Raw genomic sequence first — 24,153 nt, forward strand, 5'->3', positions numbered from 1 at the left:
TTGGATTGTTATTCTGGTGACTGTCAACTCTAAAACTACCAAGTCCAGGAGGACCAGGACCAGGACCAGGACCAGGAGGATCTGGACTGGGGTTCCTGACACTCTGGAGGGAACCATAGCTCTGATTGGCCCTCTGCTGAGCATGAGCAGGACTACGGTTCACTCCAGCCGTGGTTTCAGAGGCTCTGAGCTCGTTGCCGGTCCAGAGTAACAAGTTTCCCCTTGAAATCGTTGTCGTGTGAACGGAGTCTGGAAGCATTTTCCCAACAATGGAAATAAATTGCCAAACACAACGTGTTCTTACTTTCTGTGCTTAGTTTATATTTTCTTACAAAAAGCACTTCTGAGATCACAAACTAAGAAGTGAAGGGAAACAAACACGCTAAAAAACGGACTGCACGGATCAATACAGACTTACTGCCACAGAACACACACTCATCGTCTTTTGGAAATGCGGGAGGGTGAACGAACACGCGGAAGACGGCGCTGCCGGTACGCGTGGCGGCGGCGGCGGCGAGGAAAAGTGAATCCCTGGCGGTGTAATCTCCCGCCGTCTGAGGAGATTAGCAGGTGCTTGCTGGTAGCATAAAGCCAATAATCTCCGCCGTGCCGAGCTAACACTCGTACCGGAACGCAGAGCCGAGATCAGCCCTCCGAAGAAGACCCGACCACGCTCATCAGTCACAGACGCTCGGCGGGCGACGACTATATTGCTGCTGAGTGAGACTACTGGAGGACCACAGTGTTTCTACTATCCAGGCTCTCGGAGTACATTCTCTATCACACAAGTATAAGAATAAAGAGCGGGGGCTTCGTCGTCAGTAACACACCCAGAGACTACACTTCAAAAATCTAGGCTTCTTCTTAATATACATAAGAAAATATAAATTTCTTCAGCAATTAAATGTCTTAAATTGATTTTTTTTTTATATTCTTAATAAAATCTTATAACTCTTTCTTATTTACATTTGGTGTAGAGTAATACTGATTGTAATGCAATACTGTCGCCTTCTCGTGATGCTCCTCCTTTTCTTCTTTTTCTCCTTTCGGTTCTTTTCCGTGATGTGTCGGATGAACAGAAGCTCTTTTACATTCATATTTAACACCGGGGCTGGCGGAGCAGCCCGGTGCAGACGACAGGGAATAATGACACCAGGTTCTCCAAAAGGCAAAGCCAGACGGCTTCAAAAGGAAGCCGTCCGCTCGCTTTGAGAGGCGGAGAGAATGGAGGGGTGGGAGGTGGGAAAAGGCCTGGAGGAGCAGCAAATAAAAAGAAAGAAAGAAAGGAAATCAGCTCTGGCCCACCGGGACAGTGGGCTCTGCCATGTGGAACGACACTGGAGGGTCACAGCTGCCCGGACCGGAGGGCAGAACAAGCCTTTGTTGTTGGGAAAAGCTGTTAACTTGACAAACACAGATTTCCACGGCGGTGCAGGCGGCGGGCGGAGGTCACACCCTCTCCACTCGACTGGGGTCGTACGAGTCTGACGAGAGAAGAGAGGAGAGGAAAGGTAAACAGAGAACAACAACCTCAATGGACCCGAGGAAGAGACAGGAGACGCCGTCCCTCCCCACGTCCACAGAGCCGACAGACGTCCTCCAGCAGCTCACTGGACGAGTTCTAAACCCAGCACTGCCTCCGCCGGGTGAGCAGCCGATCCGAGACGTCTTCAGGTGGAGACAGGAGAAAACCCGGACTGCTCTCCACCTCTTCATCTCTTCCCCTCATCAGTGTTTTCTACGTCTCTCATATTCTGACTGCTTTTCAGGAACTTTACGGAGTTTTTCAGGATTCAGGTCGTACCTTTTGCCAGATGGCTTCACCGGCCAGGAGGTAAGTTTTGCATTTGTTGGCCCAGTACCAAAACCCTCCTTCAATCTCAGCAGCAGCAACATCACAGTCAGAGTTTAAAGTTTTCAAAACCACAGTAAACAGTCTCTTTAAAGGCGCATTGATATATAAAATGTGGATTAGTTCACAAAACACTACATATATTTGATGGTACGCTGCGGAGGAGTTTAATGGGGAACCCCTGCGCCCCCTCCATCCAGATGTATGCAGTCTTTCTTCGGATTGGTTTGGAGTGTCTCTGCCTCCTCAGGAAGTGAGACGCCTCCAGTTCACTTCGGGCTCCTCTCAAATAGCAAAAAATACTTTAACGCATTCCCTATGTATTTCAAAAATGAAAACTTCTGACTTTAGAAGGCTAGCAAAACTCAACGGACCTCCTCCTCTTCATAACATGGTGATAAGGAATTGTCGAGTCTCCTCTCGGGAAACCTAACAGCATTTCTCACTGTGAATGTTTCATGTGTGAGGTTAAATATGGAAGACGGTGTTTTCACTCTTTCCTTCCAGCCAGAAGTTTGGCAGGTTTGAGAAACTAGCAGTTAGCTTTTCCTGAGTATTGGAAACAGCCTTTGAGCAACTCTTCCTTGAAGAGAGAGTCGAGACATTTAGCTCAGGGCGTCCAGCTCCGGTGCTCGAGGGTTTAGCTCCGGTGCTGCAGGTGGGAGAAACCTCAGACAAGCAGGACACTGGTCCTCCAGGATCGAGTTTGGACACCCCTGCCTGGCAAGTGCTTTAATTTCTACAAATAAAAATACACTCAATTTCCCTGCCTGGGATAATTATTATGGAAATATACCTGATTATAATTTGCAACAATGAAGGATTTTGTTTAGTTAAAAAAAAAAGTTAACTACTAGCATGACGGTCCAGACACTGTGAGCTCGCTGTGACACGCTAACGGTCCTGTAAAGTCTCAGCCCAAAAGTAAGCTCAGGTAGGGCCAGTTAAAGAGCAGGTTAAATCAGAGTTCTCATGTCTGGAAGGAGCAGGACCGTCCTACCGGAGACGGGGAGTGTTTCCTGGTCCTCCTCCGTGCTGGGGGGGCCGCAGGTCCGGGTGCTGGGGGGGCCGCAGGTCCGGGTGCTGGGGGGGCCGCAGGTCCCGGGGCTGAGGCTGGCTGGCAGGCTGATCTCTCTCTTGGGAACGCTGCGGGGCTTCGGGAGCAGCGGCGGCTTCTGGAGGCGGGTGCGCTGCTTGGGTTTGGGCGCCTTGGCTCCCTCAGCAGCTTTACCCACCTTGGCTCTGCTCCTCGCTGCTGCACTCTGCTCGTCTTTCACCTTCCCTGGAATCTTTCCTCGGCCTTCCGCCACGACTTTCAGCTCCGCTTCTTCTTCCCGTTCCTGTTTTTGCTCCTCCTTCTGGACTTCCACCGCTGCTTTTAGTGCAATCTCAACCTTCTTGACCTCTACTTCCTGCCGTTGCTCATCCTTACACACATCTTCACTCCTCTCCTCTGCTTTACAGTCTTCTTGTAAATCTCCCAACTTTTCAAGTGTTTCATGTGCATTCTGTGGCTCGTCTGGATTTTCTTCCACTGTCATGATTTCTTTTTCCGCTTCCTTCTCCTCGTTCTCTTTTCGTTGCTCAACAACTTCCTCCTTTGGCTTCTCCTCAGCTTCACACTCCTCTTTGTCTGTTTCGTCACTTTGTTTAGAATCGACTTCTCTTTCAGAATCTGAGCCTTTGAGGCTGAGGCGTCTGATTCGAGACACAGAGTCCAGTTCCTTCAGTCGGGCCATCCTGTCCGTGGTCGGCCTTCCCATCGGCGTTGTGGCTGAAGACGCAGAGGAGTTTAGCTTATCTTGCAGGGATTCTATTAATCTGCCGGCTCCGCCTCGGCCCTTCCTCTCGCCGCTGCACATGCTCTGCGCGAGCTTTCCGTCAGGGCTGACGGGCAGAGACAGAGGAAGCGTACTCGGTGGGAACTCAGGCAGGTCTAGAACCGGCTGAGTATCTGCATCCGGGTCCTCCCCTCCATCAGCGTGGTCATCGCTGTGCTTTTGTTCGTCACTTTCCTCTTGTTCTTTTTGGATCTCCTCTGGTTCAGTCTCCTTGACTTCTGCCACATCCACGTCCTGCATCAGCAGGGATTCCTCTTCGACTTGCTCGTACTCTCTAGTCACCTGCCCAGCCTCTTCATCTGGGCTTTGATTACCTGCAGCTTGGTCTGAGCTGTCCTCATCGTCCTCGGACTCTTTGTCGGCCACTCCTAAAGCCTCGACTGGAACGGCTATACCCAGGATGCGCGCCGCCCTCTGCTCGATAGACTCGTTTTCAGGGATGCCTTCAGCACACTTGACTTCATACAGGTTACTGAGATCCTCTGTGGGTAAAGAATTGGCTTTCTCTTGAATCAGTAAGCTTTCCAGATGCTTGTCAGCTATTGTCGACTCGTTTCTATACGTGAGGGGCTCACAGAGGGCGTACCTGTCTATGCCATCCTCGTGAAACATGAAAGACAGCTCTCTGGCCCACTTTGCTTTAGAGCTGCTCTTCTGTGGCGACCTGCTGCCTTCACTTCTGCTCCTGCAGAGGCTTAGACTGGGCGGTGGAGCGGCGGCGTCTGGTTTAGCGGCGGCGTCTGGTTTAGCGGCGGCGTCTGGTTCAGCCTTTCTCTCTGTGTTCGCCTCAGCGTCAAGCTCTGCGTCTGAATTGTGCTCAGGGCCGTCACTGTTTTTAACCATTTCTGTCCTCGTCTCCCAGGAAGGCAGCACTGACTGACTGAGATCCTCAGAATCCAGAGGAGACGGGACCGAGAGGGAGCGCTGCACCGGCTCCCCTGGACCACCCGGAGTTTCTGTATAGACAGTCAGCCCCACGTCTCGGAGCAGAGACTCCTGCGGGACGGGGATGTCTTGTTTGTAGAGGTGGTTTGTGGGAACTGAGGACAGGGGATAACTGTCACCTGGAGCCGAGTCGGACAGGATGGAAGGCTCAGTCTGTGGGACGCTGTTGGCCGGTGGCCTTGGAAAAACACCTCTCGCCTCCATGGACTGAAGATCGGCAGTTGAAGCAAAGGACTTTGATCTGACTTTCATGTTGTTGGGCTTCTCTGTGTGCAGCGGTGGAAGACTGATGGCCTCCCTGCCTGGTTCTGGACTGCTGAAATGTGGTCCTGACCTGAACCGAGCTACTCTGTCATTCGTCCCATCACGGTCAGCAGTGAACTTACTGGAAATGGGTCGTTTGCTGATCGTGTCCTCCATCTCCTTATTAATGCTTTCCAGTTCACCAATGGCATCGCATGGCCGTCGGTTCACCGGCTTTAAGAGGAACTGACCAAAGACGGCTTGCTCGGAACTTTCTGGAAGACTTTTCTGGGGGGAGGACGGCTGCTGGTCTGCTGAATCGTGCCGTTTGGACGGGGATGGCGGGTCGGGCTGTGACTGTGCGGGGCTGAGGCTGAGTCGGGAAAAGGCGCTGTTGCTGGACGGGTTGAAGTTCTTCTGCCCGGCCATGGGGCAGCCATACGAGGAGCTGTTCTCGGTTCCCACGCCGCTGTCTGTCGTGGTGTCTGAGGCGGACTGCACAGGCTCCTGCTCTCCAGGAGAGCTTTGTGGTTCTGGAGTTTTTACGCCTGTCAAAGGTGAGCCGGTTTGAGTTTCTTGGTTACGGTACTGATTTCCTGGCCAGGAGCCAGCATAGCACAGCTCTCTGTCTTGGCTGGCTTGGAGTGCCCAGGCGTCGATGATCTCCTTCCTCAGAGGAGCCCTCTTATAGTTCCTCATCGAGGACGTGCTGCTGGTGTAGAAGTGGGAGTAGTGGGTTCTGATGGGCATCTCATTGACAGACCTGCTCCGGATATTCGGACTTTCTTTGAGGCCTACGGCGAAAGTGTCAGCGCTGGTCATGGTCAAGCTGGACATGGTCTCGTTGTTGTTCTGGTCTGCGGCCAGGTCTTTGCTGAAGCTGGTCGGGGTGTGAACGGGAACAGACACAAGGCAGAAGATGGTCTCGCTCACTCGTCTCTTGGCATTCCTGTTGTTGTCTGGTCCTGAATCTGGGGCAATCTTCTTCACTTGGGTGATGGTTTCTGCAAAGACCTGGTCTAAGGTGGACCCCTGGCGAGAAGCGCTCCTTGGCAGCGGGGCCTGGAAGGCTGAGGAGGGCGATGGAGGGGGGCGGTGGTTTTTGGAATATCTGTTGTTACAGTTTTGGTCAGGTGCTGGGAAGTTGTCGACAGTCTCTTTGTGCAAATCACTGTGCCACCTGTTATTGTCGTTGTCGCGAGAAGACGTCTGGTGAGGGTCGTCGGCCATTTTTGCGGCAATGAAAGGCCCCAATGGCGGGGGCAGAAAGGCACTGTCGTCAGGCGCCGGCTCTGACACTGTGACGCTGGGAAGCTCGTTGCGGATGTGACGGATCTTGTCGGCGTCCGTCAGGGAGTTGCCACCGAGGGCAGAGGAAATATGGCGGATGCGGGGATCGTCGAAGGGAATATACTGGACCCCCCCACCAGGACGCTCCTGTGCCGCGTACACAGGGTAAAGCTGCTTCTGGCTGGATGTGCTTCTCTCTCTCTTGGGGTCGGGCCAGGGGCATGCTGGGTGTCTGGTGAACCAGTGGGAGCCGTCTGGAGCCACGTGGATCTGCGGGTACACGTCCCCTCTGTACCTGGAACAACAAGTTCAAACTTCAGCAACAGGGACAACTCAATGAAAGACTGCTCATATCGAACATCGCATAGCATTCCTCAATATCTATTTAGCGAGTTCAGATCACAAAGATGTCGTTATGACCTCCTGCCAAACCAGAACGTCTTCATCACTCCTGGACCACATCACTTCAGAGCAGGACTGTCGCTCCTTCAGCACAATTTGATCTTGGGCCAGATTGCTAAATAACAGCATTATGATCTATAAATAACTGGAGCTCTGCATCCTTTCAGTGCAACACAGTATTAATGCATCATGTAGACATTCGTACTGAATAAACTGTCCATTTACAACACGACAAACCTCAAAATTCAGTAAAATAACTGCAAATTCAACACTATGCCTCAGGTAACCACGCACCTTACAACGTACCGATCGCAGTGGATTTTTAGTACAATATTTACATCCTCCAATCAGAAAACATTTGACCACTTGGAACTCATAACCTACACTGTCTATTTGATCAAATCTCAAATAATTACCCCATTAATTACCCCATTTATGCAGTTTTTTTTTTAACAAACCACAATGTCAGATTTGTCTGTAAAATGATAGAAAAAATAAAAAAACTTCTTTCAGCGATCCGCCTCAGTAAAAGCAGTGTGAGACGACAGGAACGGTGATTTTGTGTTAAAAATGAAAAACAAAACAGCATGAAAGGGAAACGTACCTGTATTCCACCGCTATTTCCCCGTAGCCCCGGCGGCCCCCCGCCATTAAGGGTGCTCTTTTATATGACGGTGGAGGGATGTATCCTGGAGGCCCAGACTCCTGTGCAAAATAGTCCAGTTGGTGGGGGTCGGCGGGTCTGGACATGGGGATGGGCGTCCTGTCCCTGGCCTGGGAGACGACCGAGTCTCTGCCAGACAGCACCTCACAGCTTCCCCGGATCTGCTGGTGCATCTCATACGAGGGGGGTCTGGGGGGGCGGGTGAAGCGCGGCTTTGGTGTTATTGAGAGTTGGGTGGCGCTGGCCGGCCTGCCGGTGTCCGGCCAGCGCGGCGCTCTGTAGAAGTCGTGGTGCGACAGCGGGTGGCCGTTGACTCGCCTGTACAGCTCCGGACCGGGCGGACCGGCGTCCACATACTGCAGGCTCTCGGGCTGCAGCATCCTGGGCAGGGACTGGGACTTGGCTTTGGTCCTGGGGTGGACTACCATACCGTCGGGTGTCCTGGCGTGTAGCCGCTGCTGCTCTTGCGCCCAGCGTTCTCCCTCCGTCTGCGACAGCTGGCGAGCGAAGCTCACAGCTGGACGCCACTCGTCTGTCCCCAGGCTCTGGCACTTCCTCTCGTTTGCCAGCCTCCACTGATGGAGAGCAGCCTCCCTCTCTCGACAGCGAGCCTGGGCTTGGACCTGAGCCTGGACCTGAGCCTGGACCTGAGCCTGGACCTGAGCCTGGACCTGGGCCTGGACCTGGGCCTGGACCTGGGCCTGGACCTGGGCCTGGACTTGGGCCTGGGCGTGCGCCTGGGCCTGGGCCGCCCACCGCTGCCTCTCCTGAGCCGCCCTCTGACGCTCCTCTGCAGAGAGCTCCTGGCCTCTGGCCTGCTGAGGTTCTGGCTGGTTGTAGCCCCCCTGCCCCCCTCCATGAGGGTCTCTGAAGTCAGCATAGTCTAGCAGCACAGTGAAGTCTTGGCCTCTCCGCCTCCAGTAGGACACGTCCTTGGACTGTGCCTGAGGGCCTCGGCTGCCGTCACAAAACCTGAAACACAGACAGGAAGGTGCCGGTTCAAATACCTGCAACTTCACAAGGCAAGAAGGAGAGATCCCTCTGATCCTAAGCCTCCTCTCCCCTCACAAAACCACCGGTCCTCCCAGACTGTAAAGTTTTCTCACATACCTATTAAATAAACCAAGAAAATAAATAATCATGAAAATGACAACAATTTAAATGTAAAGACAGTTTTAATAAAACCTTCTGGTGTAAAATACAACGGAACTTCATAAAAACTTCTCCACTCACTGTTGCATTGTGGGTGTTTTTTCAAACTCCCCCTGACAGCATGGCTTTGAGGCTAGCTTGATAGCATCCAGACGGCATCACTGATAACCCGGATCTCAGTCCTGTCGTGTGTTGCTACTTCAAGAAATGTGTTTTAAAAAAAATCAATGGTTTCTTTGAATTTTTACGGACGTACGGATTTGTACAGACGAGCTGAATGTCAGGAAGTCATGCTGAAAGCTGCCTGAACTGACGGTATATCAATGCGGCCTCAGGGGGCGTCCCGCTCAAAGGCTTGATTTCAGGATGAGTCTGTGGACAGGTGGAGGAAACCGCTCCCTCCCATTAAAAGGATACGAGGCTGAAGGTCTGACTTTGTTCACCGCATGAGGGGACTGAATGAAAGCAAAGCTTTTCCCACTAGATGGAGTCAGACGACCGCGAGTCGCAGAGCGACGCCTGGTAGCTGATTTTCTATGGACACAATGAAAACATTGCACAATGACAACCGGAGTGTTCGTCCCAGACGTCCTCTGCAGATCAGCATCAGAGGACGCTTCACCCACTCTGTTAATCCCGCACGGCGAGCAGAGGAGGCGAGGCTGCTGCTCCATCACGGACCTGCTGGATCCCAACGAGACGCAGCGGCTCGCCGCTCTCAGCTCTCAGCCCGCCGCTCTCAGCTCGCCGCTCTCAGCTCGCCGCTCGCTCGTCCCAGACGTGCTATTTGCGGCGTGACGGACCGACTGACAACGTAAACAAGACGCCAGCACATGGTGGCTCCCCCCGAGGCCGAGGACACTCGGCGTCCTTGACATTTCCATCCACGATGGTCGCTGGCCACGGACGTTTGCCGTGGGGGGGGGGGGGGGGGGGGGGGGGGGGAGAACAGCTAAATTTGAGAGCATCTCGTGTAAGATGAGTTACCATCATTAGTCTAATTGGGTCTAAGTAGCGCTGCCGAGTGGGAGCGCCAAGACGGGCCTGTTTCTTATCTCAGCTGAAGCTGCCAGGCAAAACGGATTTGGATTTTAGTTGGGGGGGGGGGGGGGGGACAAACAACAGACTGAAATCACAGAACATATGTCTTAGCAATTCCCACGTTCCCCAGTAGAACGCTGTGACGGCGCTGGCAGCGCAGCGACACGGAGACGAGGATTACTCCTCAAACACACTCGCTCAGCCGACGACATTACTCAAGGTCATCCCACTGTTCTGAGACGCTCGGTCGCCGGCTGGCGGCTCAGACCGATTAGGAAGGTGAAAGAAGGGAAAGTCATCCGGACAGCATGTCGGAAGACGGGGGGACGCCTGCTGACGGTGGACACGGGGACAGCTGTCTCACTTACAGCGCCGCTGCAGATACTGAACAGTCCAGCTTCCAGGAAAGAGACGGCCGGCTGCAGCCGGGCCGTATCGGAGGAGATATCACACGTTCCTGCACTCCGTACCCGAGAGGGGTTCAATTGCATAACAGCAGACGGGGCTAAAAATAGCCGCGGCTCGATATGCATATTTAAATAAACCCTATATGAATCCTGTATTATTGATGGGCCGCGCGTTATGTAAGCAGGTATAACGCTCCTGAAGACAGCAGCGGCCGTCATGTTGTTTATGTATGAAGGCGGGACGAGGAGGGAGGGGGTCCTGGGCCTGGGGGGGTCCGGGGCCTGGAGGGGGTTCTGGGCCAGGGCCCGCTCCGACCCGGTGCACAGGCTGGCCCCGAAGCTCTTCTGATTACAACTCCAGGTCCCGGGTGGCAGATTAAGACTCCGGCAGCTATGATCCCCCCTCCAGCCCAGCCGTGATTGAGGAAAGGGAATAGAGGAGAAATGAGGGGGGAGGAGGAGTGAGAGTGACGGAGGGGGGGCAGCGGGAGGCTGTTCTGTTTAAGATAAGATGCAAACTCCCCCGTCACACCGCCTGATGAATTATTTGCAGCCTCTAACGAGCGCCATCATCAAGCGACCAATGAGCCGCTGCAGAGGACCACAGCGAGGCCGGGGAGGGGGGGGGGGGGCCGGGTCTTACCCGCTGTCCGAGGTCAGCGACTCCCCCAGGGAGTGTGTGTCGGTCTGGCTCCGGCCCTCGCCCTCCCGTCGGGGCAGGCTCCTGTCCCTGGGTTCGTTGTTGTTGTTGGGACAGCCGCCGCCGCCGCCGTACGCCTGGGGCTGCCTGGTCCCGCCGGCGGTCCCGTAGGCCACCAGGGCCCCCCGCTCGTAGCCGTTCAGGGCCCGGGGGCCCGGCCTGTTCTCCAGGATCTCGTGGTGCTTGCTGTAGGACGGCGGCGAGGACGGGGGGGGCTGGCGGGCCGGGGCGGCGGGGGCCGCCGGGGTCGGGGTGGACGAGGCGGGGTGTTTGGGCAGCTTGTATCCATGAGAGATGAGGAGGTCCTCCACGCTGTACATGGTGGCATTGGTTTCTGCTGGTGTGTCGTCCGTCGTTCCTCTTTCCTGTCTTCAGAGGAGGCGGCCGCTGGCGAGGCGTCTCTGCTCGGCTGGATCACCGGCGCCGCTGCAGCGCCGCCGCCATCACTGCCAAAACACAGAGAGACGGTCGGCGTGAGGAAGGAAGGCCACGCTCAGCCCGGCGCCCCCCCTCCCACCAACCCCTAACACCCCCAACGCTCCCAACACCCCCAACAACCCCAACACCTCCAAACCCCCCCAAACGCCCCCAACACCCCTCCCAAAGGCCCCAACACCCTCATTGCACCCAACAACCCCCCACACGCCCCCCCACACGCCCCCCCACACGCCCCCCCACACGCCTCCACCTTCCAGACTCTGGACACCTCCACGTCTTCTCAAGGTTTTACAGTCTGAGAAGATGAGGTTTTATTCTCTCTCTACCAGACATGTGCCCTAAATAAAGTTGGAGTGGGATTCCAGTTGGGAATATTCCACAAAAAAAAAAAAAAAAAAAGAGGAAGAAGATGATTGGTATAAAAATGCATTTTAAAAGTCCTGACTATCAGAAGAGAGCGGGGGGCTCAGCAGTGATTCACTGACTTCTTTAATTCACTGTGCTGCTTTCCAGCTGAATTTGGGTCATATTTAAATCTTCGCCAGACAGTGGAATATATTCAGGTCCTCCTGTATGCGAGGACGCCGCCTGGGGCAGACGGCTCCTGATGCTTCCCATCAAGAGGAACTCGACGATTGATTTTACGTCAGAAACAATCAGGACCTGGTCGGATGTCCTGTGGACCGTGTCCCCGTCTGCAGGACACGGCTTCGTCTGAAAACACGTCGCTTTTACCTTTTCATTCCCTAGACATTGACGGGGAGGCGTGACCCCTGGAGGAGAGCACTGTTCTGACTGAGCACGTGCACAACATGCACAGAGCCTGTGTTTTTTCATTTTCAGTGACTGAGCAGCTTGTTGTGTGAACAAGGTCCAAAACACGACAAAAGCTTCCTGTTGTCAGTTGAAAATGTCATCATGTAAAGACTGCAGACATGCACACACTTAAATAATCCAAAACTACTCCTGGGAGTCATCCATCGACCGCCCAGAATGCCGAGCAGGTTTTGGAATGAAATGATTTGGAGGGTGTGGTTCCTGGAGTCTTGCTGGCGAGCTGGGTCAGTCTGGGAGGGTCGACTCGCCTTCCTGCAGCTGCAGAACGGGGTTCGAACCAAACCAGGATCGTTTCCTTCATATGAAGCAACAAAAGGTTCTGTTGAAACGAACAGAATCCCACTGGGGAGGAGGAGGAGGAGGGAAGAGGAGGAAACAGAACCACTTAAAGCAGTGAGAGTGGAAAGACGGGTGGATTCGCTCTTACTGGGACCGTCTGAAGACAATGTCCACCCTGGACAGGTGTCCAGTCTGTCTCAGGGTCAACATCTAGAGACAGACAACCAGTCACTCTCACGTTCACGTCTACGGGCAATTTAGAGTTGAAACACATGCATGTTTGTGGAAGGTTCTAGAAATGTTCAGTGAGTGCTTTCTGCAGGGGGGGGGGGGGGGGGGGGGCGCCGTCCAGTCTGAGCCTTCATCCACATCTCGTTTCTTACCCGAGCTCAAAGCATCAAGCAGGTGTTGTTTCAGGAGCGATTAGTGGGCGGGACTGCTGAAATGATCATCTCTGTATGAAAAAATGAGAAGAAGAATTGCTGCAGTAAATGACCGCCGCCGCCAGCGTGGCTCTGAGGCTAGTGTGACAGCAGCCAGCCAGTTAGCTTTCATGCTAGCATCACTGATAGCTCACGTCTCAGCACTGTTGTGTTGTGTCTGCTACTCCAGGACAATTCTTTAAAAAAACCTGCGTTCTTTGAAATGTTCCTGACATCGACCAACAGCACTGAAGCCTTAGCTGCTGAGAGACATCACTAAACAGAGTAACATTTAATCCAAATAACAAAGCTAACGCCAAACTGAACTGAAGCCTTGGGCCACACCAGTGAGACATGGGCTCATTTTAAGATGCAGCGACTCTGCTGGGATCGCAGGAAATCACAGGAAATCACAGGAAATCACAGGAAATCACAGCTTCAGGTGAGACCGAACTACAAAGCCTGGCAACGACGAAGGAGCAGAGAGTGAAATGCTGCTTCCCCGTCTGAAAATGAAGCTTCTGCTCTTCTAATGTCAGAGTCGACGCTCAAAGCCAAGGAAAAAGTTGGACGTCACATCACACATGAATGTTCTCAGAGCTGCCTTCAGTCCTGAAACAGCCTGGCAGTCGGAGCGTGAGGGGCCGCTGCAGAATTGAACTGATGATCGGCGGAGTGCGCCGGCCCTTGATGTAATGCCCTTGATGGAGTCACGCTCGCCGCCTCGTCAACAGGACAGATGCTGCCGCAGCCCACTCGCTCAATGCCCTCCACTGCAACAGACTGCCAGCAACCTGGCTGTCCCTAATAAGAAACGGCGTCCAGGAGCAGCGCCGGAGACTCCATGGCAGAGGCAGACGCCGCTCAGACGCTCTAAAAGCCAATCGTGGCGTGATTGCTGAATGGCACCGAGCAAATTGCTTGTTTTCGCTGCTGAGAAACAGACCCCGGTGAAATGCATTCAGCTGCAAACAGATTAGCATTTGTTTTGCTTCTTAGCATTTGTTTAGCCACGATGGTCCCGGAGAGATGGGGGGAGGAGAGAAAACCGTCCCTCCACTAAGGCAGCTGTGACTCAGAGGGCGGCGCCGCCGCTCGCCCTCCTCCGTCTACCTGGACCCCGGGACGGCCCACTAGGTGATTAACCGGATCCCAGAGCGTGAAATGGCGCTCTCTTTGTACGTCTGGCTCTCTAATACGATTATCTTTTTCATTTAAAACCTTAAACCTGTTAGTTTTGGGGGATTGACTTGGCGCTTACCCAGTTAAGACTTTTGTCAAGTTTAACTCTTTGCGTTTTGTCGTGATGTATCTTCAAAGGAAGCTGCTTCAGGGTCGGCTCGGGAGATTCTCTCCAGCAAAGTCAAAGTCAGAGAAAGGAGAGGTCGGCGTTTGCTTCATTAGCTTCCTGATGAGCATGCCGACTTCAGACAAAGACAGTTTGTCATTGACCGTTACTCCCTGAACTGCAGCTGAACCTGCGGCGGGCGGCAGGCCAGCGGCGGCGTTCAATAAGTCACCCAGTCTCTGCAACTCTGCTAGCAAGAAGGCAATCCGCGACGCTAATATTTGTGGCCGTTAGTCAAAACAGATCCGTCACCTGATAAACATGAATGGGTCTTTGGAGATTTGAAGAGGCACCGGCGGGCCTGCCTGCAGAGAATCCCTGTGAGATCAGTCCCGTGGGACCAGCAGCACCGCCCGGCGGCGCTGGGCCTCGTTAGACTCATTACTCTGACGATTCGGGGGTCTGGCGCCTCCATATGCTCTGTAATCCAGCTGAACCCTTAATCTGAGGCAATTGCCGGCGGTGTCATCACTGGATGATCTGCGTCAGAGGTGAAAGTGAGGATTTCCTCCTGTAAAACGATCCCCTCCCTCCGCCAGCACCCCCCTCCACCCCCACCCTCCACCACAACCGCTTCCCTTCCTGTGACAGGCTCTCTGTTTAAATATCGCTTAATGCTGTTACGCAATGGAATTACCCATTTTATATCAAATAAAACCTCGGATTCGAGCGACAGTGTGCAACAATGGGCGGCTTTCATCCCCCAAAACACAACAGCATTGTGTAGCGCCACAATGCCTTCTTGTGTGAAAAAAAAGAAAAAAAAAAAAAAACGAAAAAGATGAGGGCTTTGTGGCCTTTAGGATTTGGTGACTGGAGAAAAAAAGCGGGAAGAGGAGGGAGCGGGGCTGATCTGCTGGATTTTTACTGACACTGCGCTCAGAGGGAGCGTTTATGCTATAGTTTATGGATAGCATATGCTGCTAAGTGAGCTAAAAATAAACAGAAGCACGTGACGGCTCCGGCCTCCACGCCGTCTCCGGGCGGCGCTGCTGCAGCCGCCGGAGCGAGCCACGTCAGCTTGAGGTCAACGCAACTCGTGTTTGTTAAAAAGAGATAAAAATCTTTCTGGATGCGTGTGGAGGGGTGGCGTGCCCTTCCCGGCGGCGCCGCCGGCGGCGGGCTGCAGGGGCATGACGGCGTGCAGGTTGACAGTTTGGTGTCAGCTCCTTATTCATGGCCCAGCGGAGGGCGCGGCGAGGAGGCGGGGAGGAAGGCACGTCGGGGACGGCAGACGGCGCTGGACGGACACCCGAGTCGGGCCTCGGGGAGTGAAGAAGGAAGGCATCGGGGGGCGTCTGTGAGCAGCTGCACGGAATGCATTGATCCCAGGCCTCACATGGGAAAGGTTAGCTGAATAAACACACTTTATGGACAGAATGCCTGCAGACAGCAAGAGCAGTACGGAGAAGCAAAACAGAGGAGTGTTTCTTGCACTGTGTCCAGAAAACATTGAGCAAGAGTGATTAAAGTTGTACCGAAGAAGACACAGATGTGCTAAAATAGCACATCCTGCTTTAAAGTGAAGAACTACAGACAAAAAAACAAATCTGGATTTAACAGGCTCCAGCATGAAGGCACCACAACAAAAGAAATCTCAAACAGCAGAGCCTGGAACCAAAAAAGACGATAAGCCCGCTTCCTAAAATATTCCACAAGAGCCGCACCTCTCCAGCACATTGTTCCCCGTCTCCTTGGATCTGGAACAACTGACCCGAGTGGGTGTGTGCTTGGCACGTCTCCGGCTGCATCTGCTAGGACTGCGCACGCACAGGGCTTCCTCGGGACGGCGGCCCATCGCGCCGTGCACACAGCGGCGCTCTGCCGCTCTGCTTATCGATGTGACACCGGCGCGTCCAGCGGAGGGGCAGCTCCTCTTCCTCAGGAAGCGTGCCGTCGCGGGAACGGAGGCGAGCCGACGGCGTCGCAAATGTTTCCCATCAGGCGCTCCGCAGGGCCCCGTTTGTCCCGGGGAAACATGTTTTTAAGGCTCAGGCCGGAGAAATAAACAGCAGCCAGGCAGCGACCCGGAGCCACGCTTCACCCAGACTGACCCTCTCGCTCTGCCGCTCCAGGTGGGACGGTAACTCAGCAACGTGAAGAGTGGGCGCATTATCCGGCGAGCCGCACGGCCGCCAGACACCAGCCATCCATCAGGAAAAACCTCGCAGGGCCCGGCAGCCTCCACATTTCAGGACAATCAGGACTCCGCAGCAGTGAAATATGGAGGCTGAGCACTGCCCAGCGCCGAGCTGCAGTCAGAATCCTGAGATACGACAAACAAACACACCTCTCAACGCCACACTTTAACACCGCACTCTGTCAGCGAGAGCATCAGTCGGCCTTCAATCATGTTAGCATGTAGCATCGCTGGTATGTGAGCCTGAAACTCTTTAGCATGTAGCATTTAGCATGTTGCTGCTCCAAATATCTCTGCTGGTTCAGCTGCTGGTTCAGCTGCTGGTGTTGTACCAACTACCTTTTTCCTCTTGATATTTCCTCAGAACATCATTTCCAGTCTGTCACTTCCATCATTCTTATAATATTCACTCGTCCTCTCTCGTCTAGCCTTGAGTTTCTGCTATTCTCTGAATTTAGTTTGGACATGTCCCTAACCCGCTTCAATTGCTAATTATTACTAAAGAAAATATCCAGAGGTTACAATGCGACTGAGATGATTTTGGCTTTAATTTCCATTCTCGGGTGATTTAAAGAGTTCACAGCGACTGTACAGTATCAGGGTGAATAAAACGAGAGTGTCAGGAAGGTCAGCCAGCTCCTCTGCTGTTCTGGAAGAGACGGGAGTGAGTGGCAGCAGTGCCAGAGCAGCCAGGGGTCAGCTCAGACTGCAGCCGGACTCGAGAGACGATAGAAAGGACAGCTGGAGATACAGTTAGCATTAGACAAGAACCAAAAGCACAAAATGGGCACCATATAAGTCTAGACATCAACCACACTTGTCAAAAAAGCGATTTGATTTGATTTGATGTAATAGTAACACCAGCCTGAAGCACATAAACCAAATATACTCAAAAAGCAGGAAGGGCACATTTTATGAATGCCTGATCTCATTCCACACAAATCCACAGAGTTTTCTTCTCACCAGCAATTTGGAAAGAAAATATAACAGGCCGAATAAAGGTACTATGGCTCCATTTACTCACCGGTTTCCAGCAAAAATGGAAAAACTTCCTTGGACTTTACACCACAACGCTGCTCAGATACTGAAAACGTAACTTCTTGAAAACAGCTTCAACTCCAGCTCTGTCTAAACTGGCAACAACGGGCTCCAAGTGGCAAAAACACAACTTTTTAAAAAGCCGGTCCAATGTTTTGCCCATTGGTTGCTAAATCATCATGCCAAAGAAACGTGTGCCTCTGCTAGCCTGGTCCTCTGCTAGCCTGGTCCTCTGCTAGCCTGGTCCTCTGCTAGCCTGGTCCTCTGCTAGCCTGGTCCTCTGCTAGCTTCGGCTACAGATGTAAAGAAGAGAAAGTTTTCCTCAGATCTGAAGATGAACAGGGTGAAGAGCTGCATCCAGCTGTATCGTCACTACACACTGCATACATTTCACTCATTCACCAATTAGCTCATCTACAAAGCTGACTCATCACACTGACGTCCTTCACAAATACAGAGAAAGGGTGTGTTAGTATTCAGAGTGTAAGAAGCATGTTGAGCATAACAAGCCTGTAAAGCCAGCTGACAGTAAACTGTGTCAGAGACGGCCAAAACAACTGCAATCAGTCAAAAACAGTAAACAATGAAATACACATAGAACTCAGAATGTGTCCACCATCGTGGTGTCATTAACTACCATAAAAATGTAACAACATTAACCGTATGTTTGAGTTTGGTTTGACCTTAATTTTTTTAACATGAGGCCTGAAGAAGTAAACAGCATATCGGAGGCTTTAACAGTGTTTATTATGCAACAGCACTTTCATAACTTGCACATCGACGTTGTTTTCGGGGCTAAATGCACTTGTGGGGATTACAGTGTTGGTTTTTAGAAACGCTGAGAGCTCACCACGGCTTCTGAAAGGCGTAAACAGTGGAGGAGCAGCAGCGACTGATGGGAGGAGGCGGCAGGTTCTGACGCCTGTCGCTCGTCTGCCTCGGTCTCCACGTCGCGTTCGCACTTCCATCAAACCACACTGGAGCTCGACAACTGGGTCAAGACCCATTTTAACAGATCTTGGCCAGCTTGTGTGACGTGAACCAAATCTGAGCAGGGTACACACACCTTCTTCTTCATGTCGAGCGTTATTCAGTAGCTTCAGACATTTTAAATAATTACGGCACAAAGGCTGGATAAGGAGGACCTTCTCAACGTGACTTCTGCAGCTGAACAGAGCAGCAGGAGGCCGGCCGTCACATTGCGCCTCAGTTAGCTCATGTAGGAAAGCTTTAGCCAAAACAACACCCACTTGTGTTATTCTGTTGAGCATCCCATGGCAACAGTTGTTTTGCTTTTGTGAATGGCAGCTTACAGACAATAGCATGTGGGCTGCTGAGATATTCCTGCTGCATCGCTCTGGTCCAAAACTTATTACAGTCAGACTCCACTGGCAGGGAAATCAAAGGCAGGATGGGCTGGAGAGAAGGGAGGGGGGCTATTCCACCATATTCAAACACATGACAGTCTGCAACAAAACGTTCTGCAGCTGATTGAAGGAGTAACTCAGCCAAACATCCATCCTGGGAGTTTAAAGCAGCATCGCCACAATCGAAGCAACATTTTCAAAAACAACCGTCTCTCAAACCAGAAGGCCACAGCTACGAGCTCACTGATGCACACAGTGACTGGCCAGGAACCGGCCAGGCACCGGCCAGGGAAGGGCCAGGCACCGGCCAGGGAAGGGCCAGGCACCGGCCAGGGAAGGGCCAGGCACCGGCCAGGCACCGGCCAGGCACCAGCCAGGGAAGGGCCAGGGAAGGGCCAGGCACCGGCCAGGGAAGGGCCAGGGAAGGGCCAGGCACTGGCCAGGGAAGGGCCAGGGAAGGGCCAGGCACCGGCCAGGGAAGGGCCAGGCACCGGCCAGGCACTGGCCAGGGAAGGGCCAGGGAAGGGCCAGGCACCGGCCAGGGAAGGGCCAGGGAAGGGCCAGGCACTGGCCAGGGAAGGGCCAGGGAAGGGCCAGGGAAGGGCCAGGCACCGGCCAGGCACCAGCCAGGGAAGGGCCAGGGAAGGGCCAGGCACCGGCCAGGGAAGGGCCAGGGAAGGGCCAGGCACTGGCCAGGGAAGGGCCAGGGAAGGGCCAGGGAAGGGCCAGGCACCGGCCAGGCACTGGCCAGGGAAGGGCCAGGCACAGGTAAGGCACAGGTCAGGCACCGGCCAGGCACCGGGCAGGCACAGGTAAGGCACAGGTCAGGCACCCGTCAGGCACCGGCCAGGGAAGGGCCAGGGAAGGGCCAGGCACCGGCCAGGCACCGGCCAGGCACAGGTAAGGCAAGACACACTGATCTTCCAGGGTGTTGCCAGGCTGAGCGCGGCGCGGCTCAAACGAGGCGTTCTGACGTCAGACATCCGTGAGGATAACGCAGCGCTGATGAGCTGAGGCCAGCGTCTCCAACAGGACGATTCATGGCAGGAAAGTAACATATCCATCATTTAACATAAATGCTGATCAGCCAGGCTCCGCCTCCGCTGACCTGCTCCCAGCCCGGCTCCTTCCTCGCAGCACCAACGGACTTCGTGGTAATTAGCGTCAGTCAAGGTCCGAGGCCGGCTGGAGCTGACAGTGGCATGGCGTATCAGCCAGGAAGGCGGTGATCAAAGGCTGAGCACGCTCCGGCTTCCTGCTAATCACATGGACACTCTGCATGCCTGCTGCTCGCTGCTACCAGCGCTAAGCTAGTAAACAATCCTGCACCAACTCAGGCATCTGCAGGATTCCATATGGACCCGGAGCACACGCTCAGAGCATTCCCCATGAACGCAGGGAGCGTTTCTCGCTGCAATTCCCCAGTGAAGTGAACATTTACTGGAACATGGAGGAACGTTTTAAATCTGACAGAGAAGCAAAATGAAGGACGACATTTTAAAGGAGCTTCACTCAAAGAAAACAGCGCCTGCTGGTGGTCATACAGCAAAACAACATCGCGCTGTGTTCCTGCCGTTTCTGTGGAAACTCAAAGACTTTCTGAATGAAAACACAAAACTGACACATTTCAACTGAAACACTCACACGCAGCAGATGAGAGTGTTTCTACACTCAAAACGTCCGGGTGTAGAGAATCAAACTACAGCAGAAGACCGGGCTGAAAGGTGGAAAAGCCACAGCTGACGGGGTCACCAGGTTAACCTGACGCTATCGGCCCGGTCCTGAGGCCACAGCGGTTCTGCTCTGCAGGTGATGGTTGGTTATTTCTGACCGCCTCAGACCAAACCGCCGCCATATCTCCCCGAGACAGACGGCAGGCTAAAGAGGCGCTCTGTCTCCCAGGATGAAACGCTGAGCGCTACATGACCGAGGAGCTGTTTTTACACTGTGGGAATTCCACAGTATAAAAAGAATCCTGAAAACGAACAGGAGTCCCTTTGAGGACATCAGGAAGACAGCTGACAGAATTATGTTGACAGATGACGGTGATGCACATTACAGGTGGGCAGAGGGCGCTCAGCCTCACAATACTCTGATGGATGTGGGAAAACGCTGCATTGTGAACACACGGCGGCGAGCGGCCGGGGTGATTTCAAGGGCTTCGTCGCCGCATTGGCAGACATCTGACACAGAAGAAATCACAAAGCAGGCAGCCCGGCCATCTGCCAGACACACGGACGTCCAGCGGCCGCGAGCCGGCCGCGTCCAGGACGCGTTCGGCCAGCGACTCGTCCATTTCACGGGCTGGCAGACGTGAGTGGCGTTCACACGTCTGCGGCCGGCGGCCGCCTCGGAGCTTCCTTGCTGCCTCGCTGCCTCGCTGCCTTGCTTCCTCGCTGCCTTGCTTCCTCGCTGCCTGCGTCAGCTCTGCTGTGGCGTCAGGACAGACCTCGGAGGGGATTCCTGCAGCCGGGCAAACACACGGCCAACTCCGTGCACACGCCCGTCCAGCAGCACAGGGGAGAATCAAGAACCACTGGACGCAGCACCGTGCACGGCGTGCCTTGGCGGCGTGCACGGCAGCGTGCACGGCAGCGTGCACGGCCTGTGAGGAGGAAGTTCTCCCTGAGCCCGGATCTGTGCTGAAAGTTGAAGTGAGTGAGTCATTTCATGGCTGTGAAGGGCCCCTCCACTTTCTGCTGACCAACCCTTTTCCTCCGCTGCTGGAAGGAATTAATGAGCCGCTCCCCTCCGCCCCGCCCACCCGCTCCACTGCCCCCCCCCCCCCCCCCCGGGGCATCCAGCACGGCCTTGTGTTCCCACATCCCAGTCTCAAGGATGTGTGAAAGATCCACCTCGTAGCCCTCCCTCTTTCCCTTCAGCTGTGAAAACACCGCCGTGGCGGCAGCGGCGTTCTGCCGCCTGTCCGGACCTCGACCACCAGCTCCAGGTGAGTGAGGGACAAAAAGTCCAGGACCAGGACCAGGACCAGGACCAGGACTTGGTGTGTTACACTCACAGCAGCAGCGTTTCTGTCGTCTTCATGGAGACGGAGTCGTAGCGTTCTCAAAAAGCTGTTTCCAGAGGCTGAGCGCCGCCGTGCTGTAACCAGACGCCCTAAACTCCTTCCTTCACTCTCAAATGTCATTTAACCGGCGCCTCCAGCCCGTGCCTTCAGAGAAAGAGTTTTTTCCTCTTTCAATTTATAGCTTTACACAGCAGACACGCTCTTTCTTCTTTCCGCCACCCCGGCTTCCATCATGGCCCACTTCCAGCTCGTCTTGACACCACAGCCACCAACTCCACAACGCATCAGACTGTATTTATATCTTCAGTCACACAAGAAGACGAGCTGCACAAAAACCCGGGAAAAGCACAGATGTGTCTAAAAATAGCACCTGAAACATTCATATTGACATTTTTCCAGCCAGACCCACACCTCTGTGCCCCCCCTCCATCACCAGCTGATGGGCTGGACACAACAGGAGACTCCTTCAGACTGCTGTCCTGCAACACCAACACCTCCCAGACCATGAGGTGGAGCTGGGGGGTCAAACACTGGCCGGAGGTCCCTCACTGAGACCCTGACATCTCCACCCAGCCCCGTGCTGCCCTGCAGGATTCAAGGTGGAGGCAACTCCAACCCAGGTTCACCAGCCTTCTGGAGGGTGATGGAGGAGGTGATGGAGGTGATGGAGGAGGTGGAGGTGATGGAGGAGGTGGAGGAGGTGGAGGTGATGGAGGAGGTGGAGGTGATGGAGGAGGTGGAGGAGGTGGAGGTGATGGAGGAGGTGGAGGTGATGGAGGAGGTGATGGAGGAGGTGGAGGTGATGGAGGAGGTGATGGAGGTGATGGAGGAGGTGATGGAGGTGATGGAGGAGGTGGAGGTGATGGAGGAGGTGATGGAGGTGATGGAGGTGATGGAGGAGGTGGAGGTGATGGAGGAGGTGATGGAGGAGGTGGAGGTGATGGAGGAGGTGATGGAGGAGGTGGAGGTGATGGAGGAGGTGGAGGAGGTGATGGAGGTGATGATGGAGGTGATGGAGGGGGTGGAGGTGATGGAGGAGGTGATGGAGGAGGTGGAGGAGGTGATGGAGGAGGTGGAGGAGGTGATGGAGGAGGTGATGGAGGAGGTGGAGGAGGTGATGGAGGTGATGGAGGTGATGGAGGAGGTGGAGGTGATGGAGGAAGTGGAGGAGGTGGAGGTGATGGAGGAGGTGGAGGAGGTGGAGGTGATGGAGGAGGTGGAGGACGGCTCTCATCGCTGTTTGTTCGCTCCTCAGCATCCGAGCGGCACATCAGCGGAGTTATGAAATGACAGACGGGCTCGACGCGCCTGCCGCCGCCGCGCGCCGCGCGAGCCCAGTTCAAACGTCCGCGGCTCCGACCAGAAAACACGCGCGCAGCGGCCCGGGGACCCTGTCCGGAGACCCTGTCCGGGGACCCTGTCCGGGGACCCTGTCCGGGACCCTGTCCGGGGCGGCAGAGGTCTCCCCGGAGAAAAGACGCGGCTCTAAGTTCCGCCGCTGTCCAGACTCTCGTCACGCAGCGACGCTCAAGCGGCCCCGAACCAGACGCCGCCGCCGCCGCGGCAGCGTCCCGGTCCGGCCCGGACCCCGGTCTCCCGGGCGGGGGGCTCCAGAGGCGCGTGCAGAGGCGGGAGCCTGCGTGTCTCCGGCCGGACTGTGGCCTCTCCTCCGCCGCTAACGTTAGCGCGGCTAGCGCCATCAGCCCGCCGTAACCTTCAGCCCGGTCCGCCGCCGCGAGCCGGACGTCCTCCTTCAGGATGAGACAGGGATCCGTCCCCCTGTCTCCAGCGGGGGGGACCGGGGGACCGGGGGGCCGGGGGAGCGGGCAGACGGAGCCTCCGCCCGGGCGGAGGCGCGTCTGGCTCCGCGCAGCTGCAACTTGACGGACCGCTGGAAATGTTGGAGGACAGGCGCCTCTGGCAGCGGCCAGCGGGGAGCCGATCCCGATCCCCCGGAACGCCCCGGAACAGCGAACCGCTGCACACCAGCCGCGCCGCGTCTCTGCTTCCCTTCGTTTCTATTCCTTACCTGAGAAAAGCGTCGCTGCCGCTGCCTGCTCCCCGCCGCTCATCCCGCCGCTGCTGGACGGACTGAGCAGCGATCTGCCGAGGAACAGCCTGCACACACACACACACACACACACACACACACACACACACACACACACACACACACACACACACACACACACACACACACACACACACACCATCCCGAGGCAGCCGGACTCAGCTCAGCAATAAGGTCACTTCACACTCAGCGTTTTCAAACCAAACAGACTCATGCAGGCTCGTTACTGAGATTACAGTTACACCGAGATTACTCTGATCATTGGGATTACTCTGATCACTGGGATTGATCATTGTGATTACTCTGATCATTGTGATTACTCTGATCATTGGGATTACTCTGACCATTGGGATTACTCTGATCATGGTTTACGCTGCTGGCACATCTTGGGGATCTCGGGTTGAATCCAGGTTTTACTGAGGTGTTTGCATGTTCTTCCTCTGACAGATTTTCAGAACACTGCAAATGTATTTTATTACCCGTGAGAGAAGAGGGGACTTCTAAGATAAACAACTGAGATTTCTGTACTGCATCCATCCATCCATCCATCTATCCATCCATCCATCCATCCATCCATCATCCATGTATCATCCATCAGCCATCCATCCATCATCCATCCATCCATCCATCCATCCATGTATTATCAAT

The 24,153-nt window shown here is 54.5% G+C and overlaps 1 protein-coding gene across 1 annotated transcript; it reads right to left on the reverse strand.

The window, feature by feature from the left end:
- Positions 1–23,518, reverse strand: jcada (junctional cadherin 5 associated a). Its single transcript, XM_030099744.1, has 6 exons — positions 23,464–23,518; positions 10,481–10,983; positions 7,909–8,209; positions 7,178–7,848; positions 2,853–6,466; positions 1–1,484 (listed from the first exon to the last, which is right to left on the reverse strand). Exons 2-6 carry the CDS (start codon positions 10,855–10,857, stop codon positions 1,450–1,452), a joined length of 4,998 nt encoding a protein of 1,665 aa, XP_029955604.1. The 5' UTR covers positions 10,858–10,983; positions 23,464–23,518; the 3' UTR covers positions 1–1,449.
- Between the last annotated feature and the right edge of the window lie 635 nt (positions 23,519–24,153).

The sequence above is a fragment of the Salarias fasciatus genome, chromosome 9, assembly GCF_902148845.1.
Source record: "Salarias fasciatus chromosome 9, fSalaFa1.1, whole genome shotgun sequence".
NCBI classification, from domain to species: domain Eukaryota; kingdom Metazoa; phylum Chordata; class Actinopteri; order Blenniiformes; family Blenniidae; genus Salarias; species Salarias fasciatus.

Coding starts and splice junctions, on each gene's coding strand:
- jcada (XM_030099744.1), bottom strand. CDS start 10,857: ATGTACAGCGTGGAGGACCTCCTCATCTCTCATGGATACAAGCTGCCC. Junction 8,210..10,480: donor TCGCTGACCTCGGACAGCGG/GTAAGACCCGGC, acceptor TCTGTGTTTCAG/GTTTTGTGACGGCAGCCGAG. Junction 1,485..2,852: donor GGAAACACTCCCCGTCTCCG/GTAGGACGGTCC, acceptor TTCTCTCGTCAG/ACTCGTACGACCCCAGTCGA.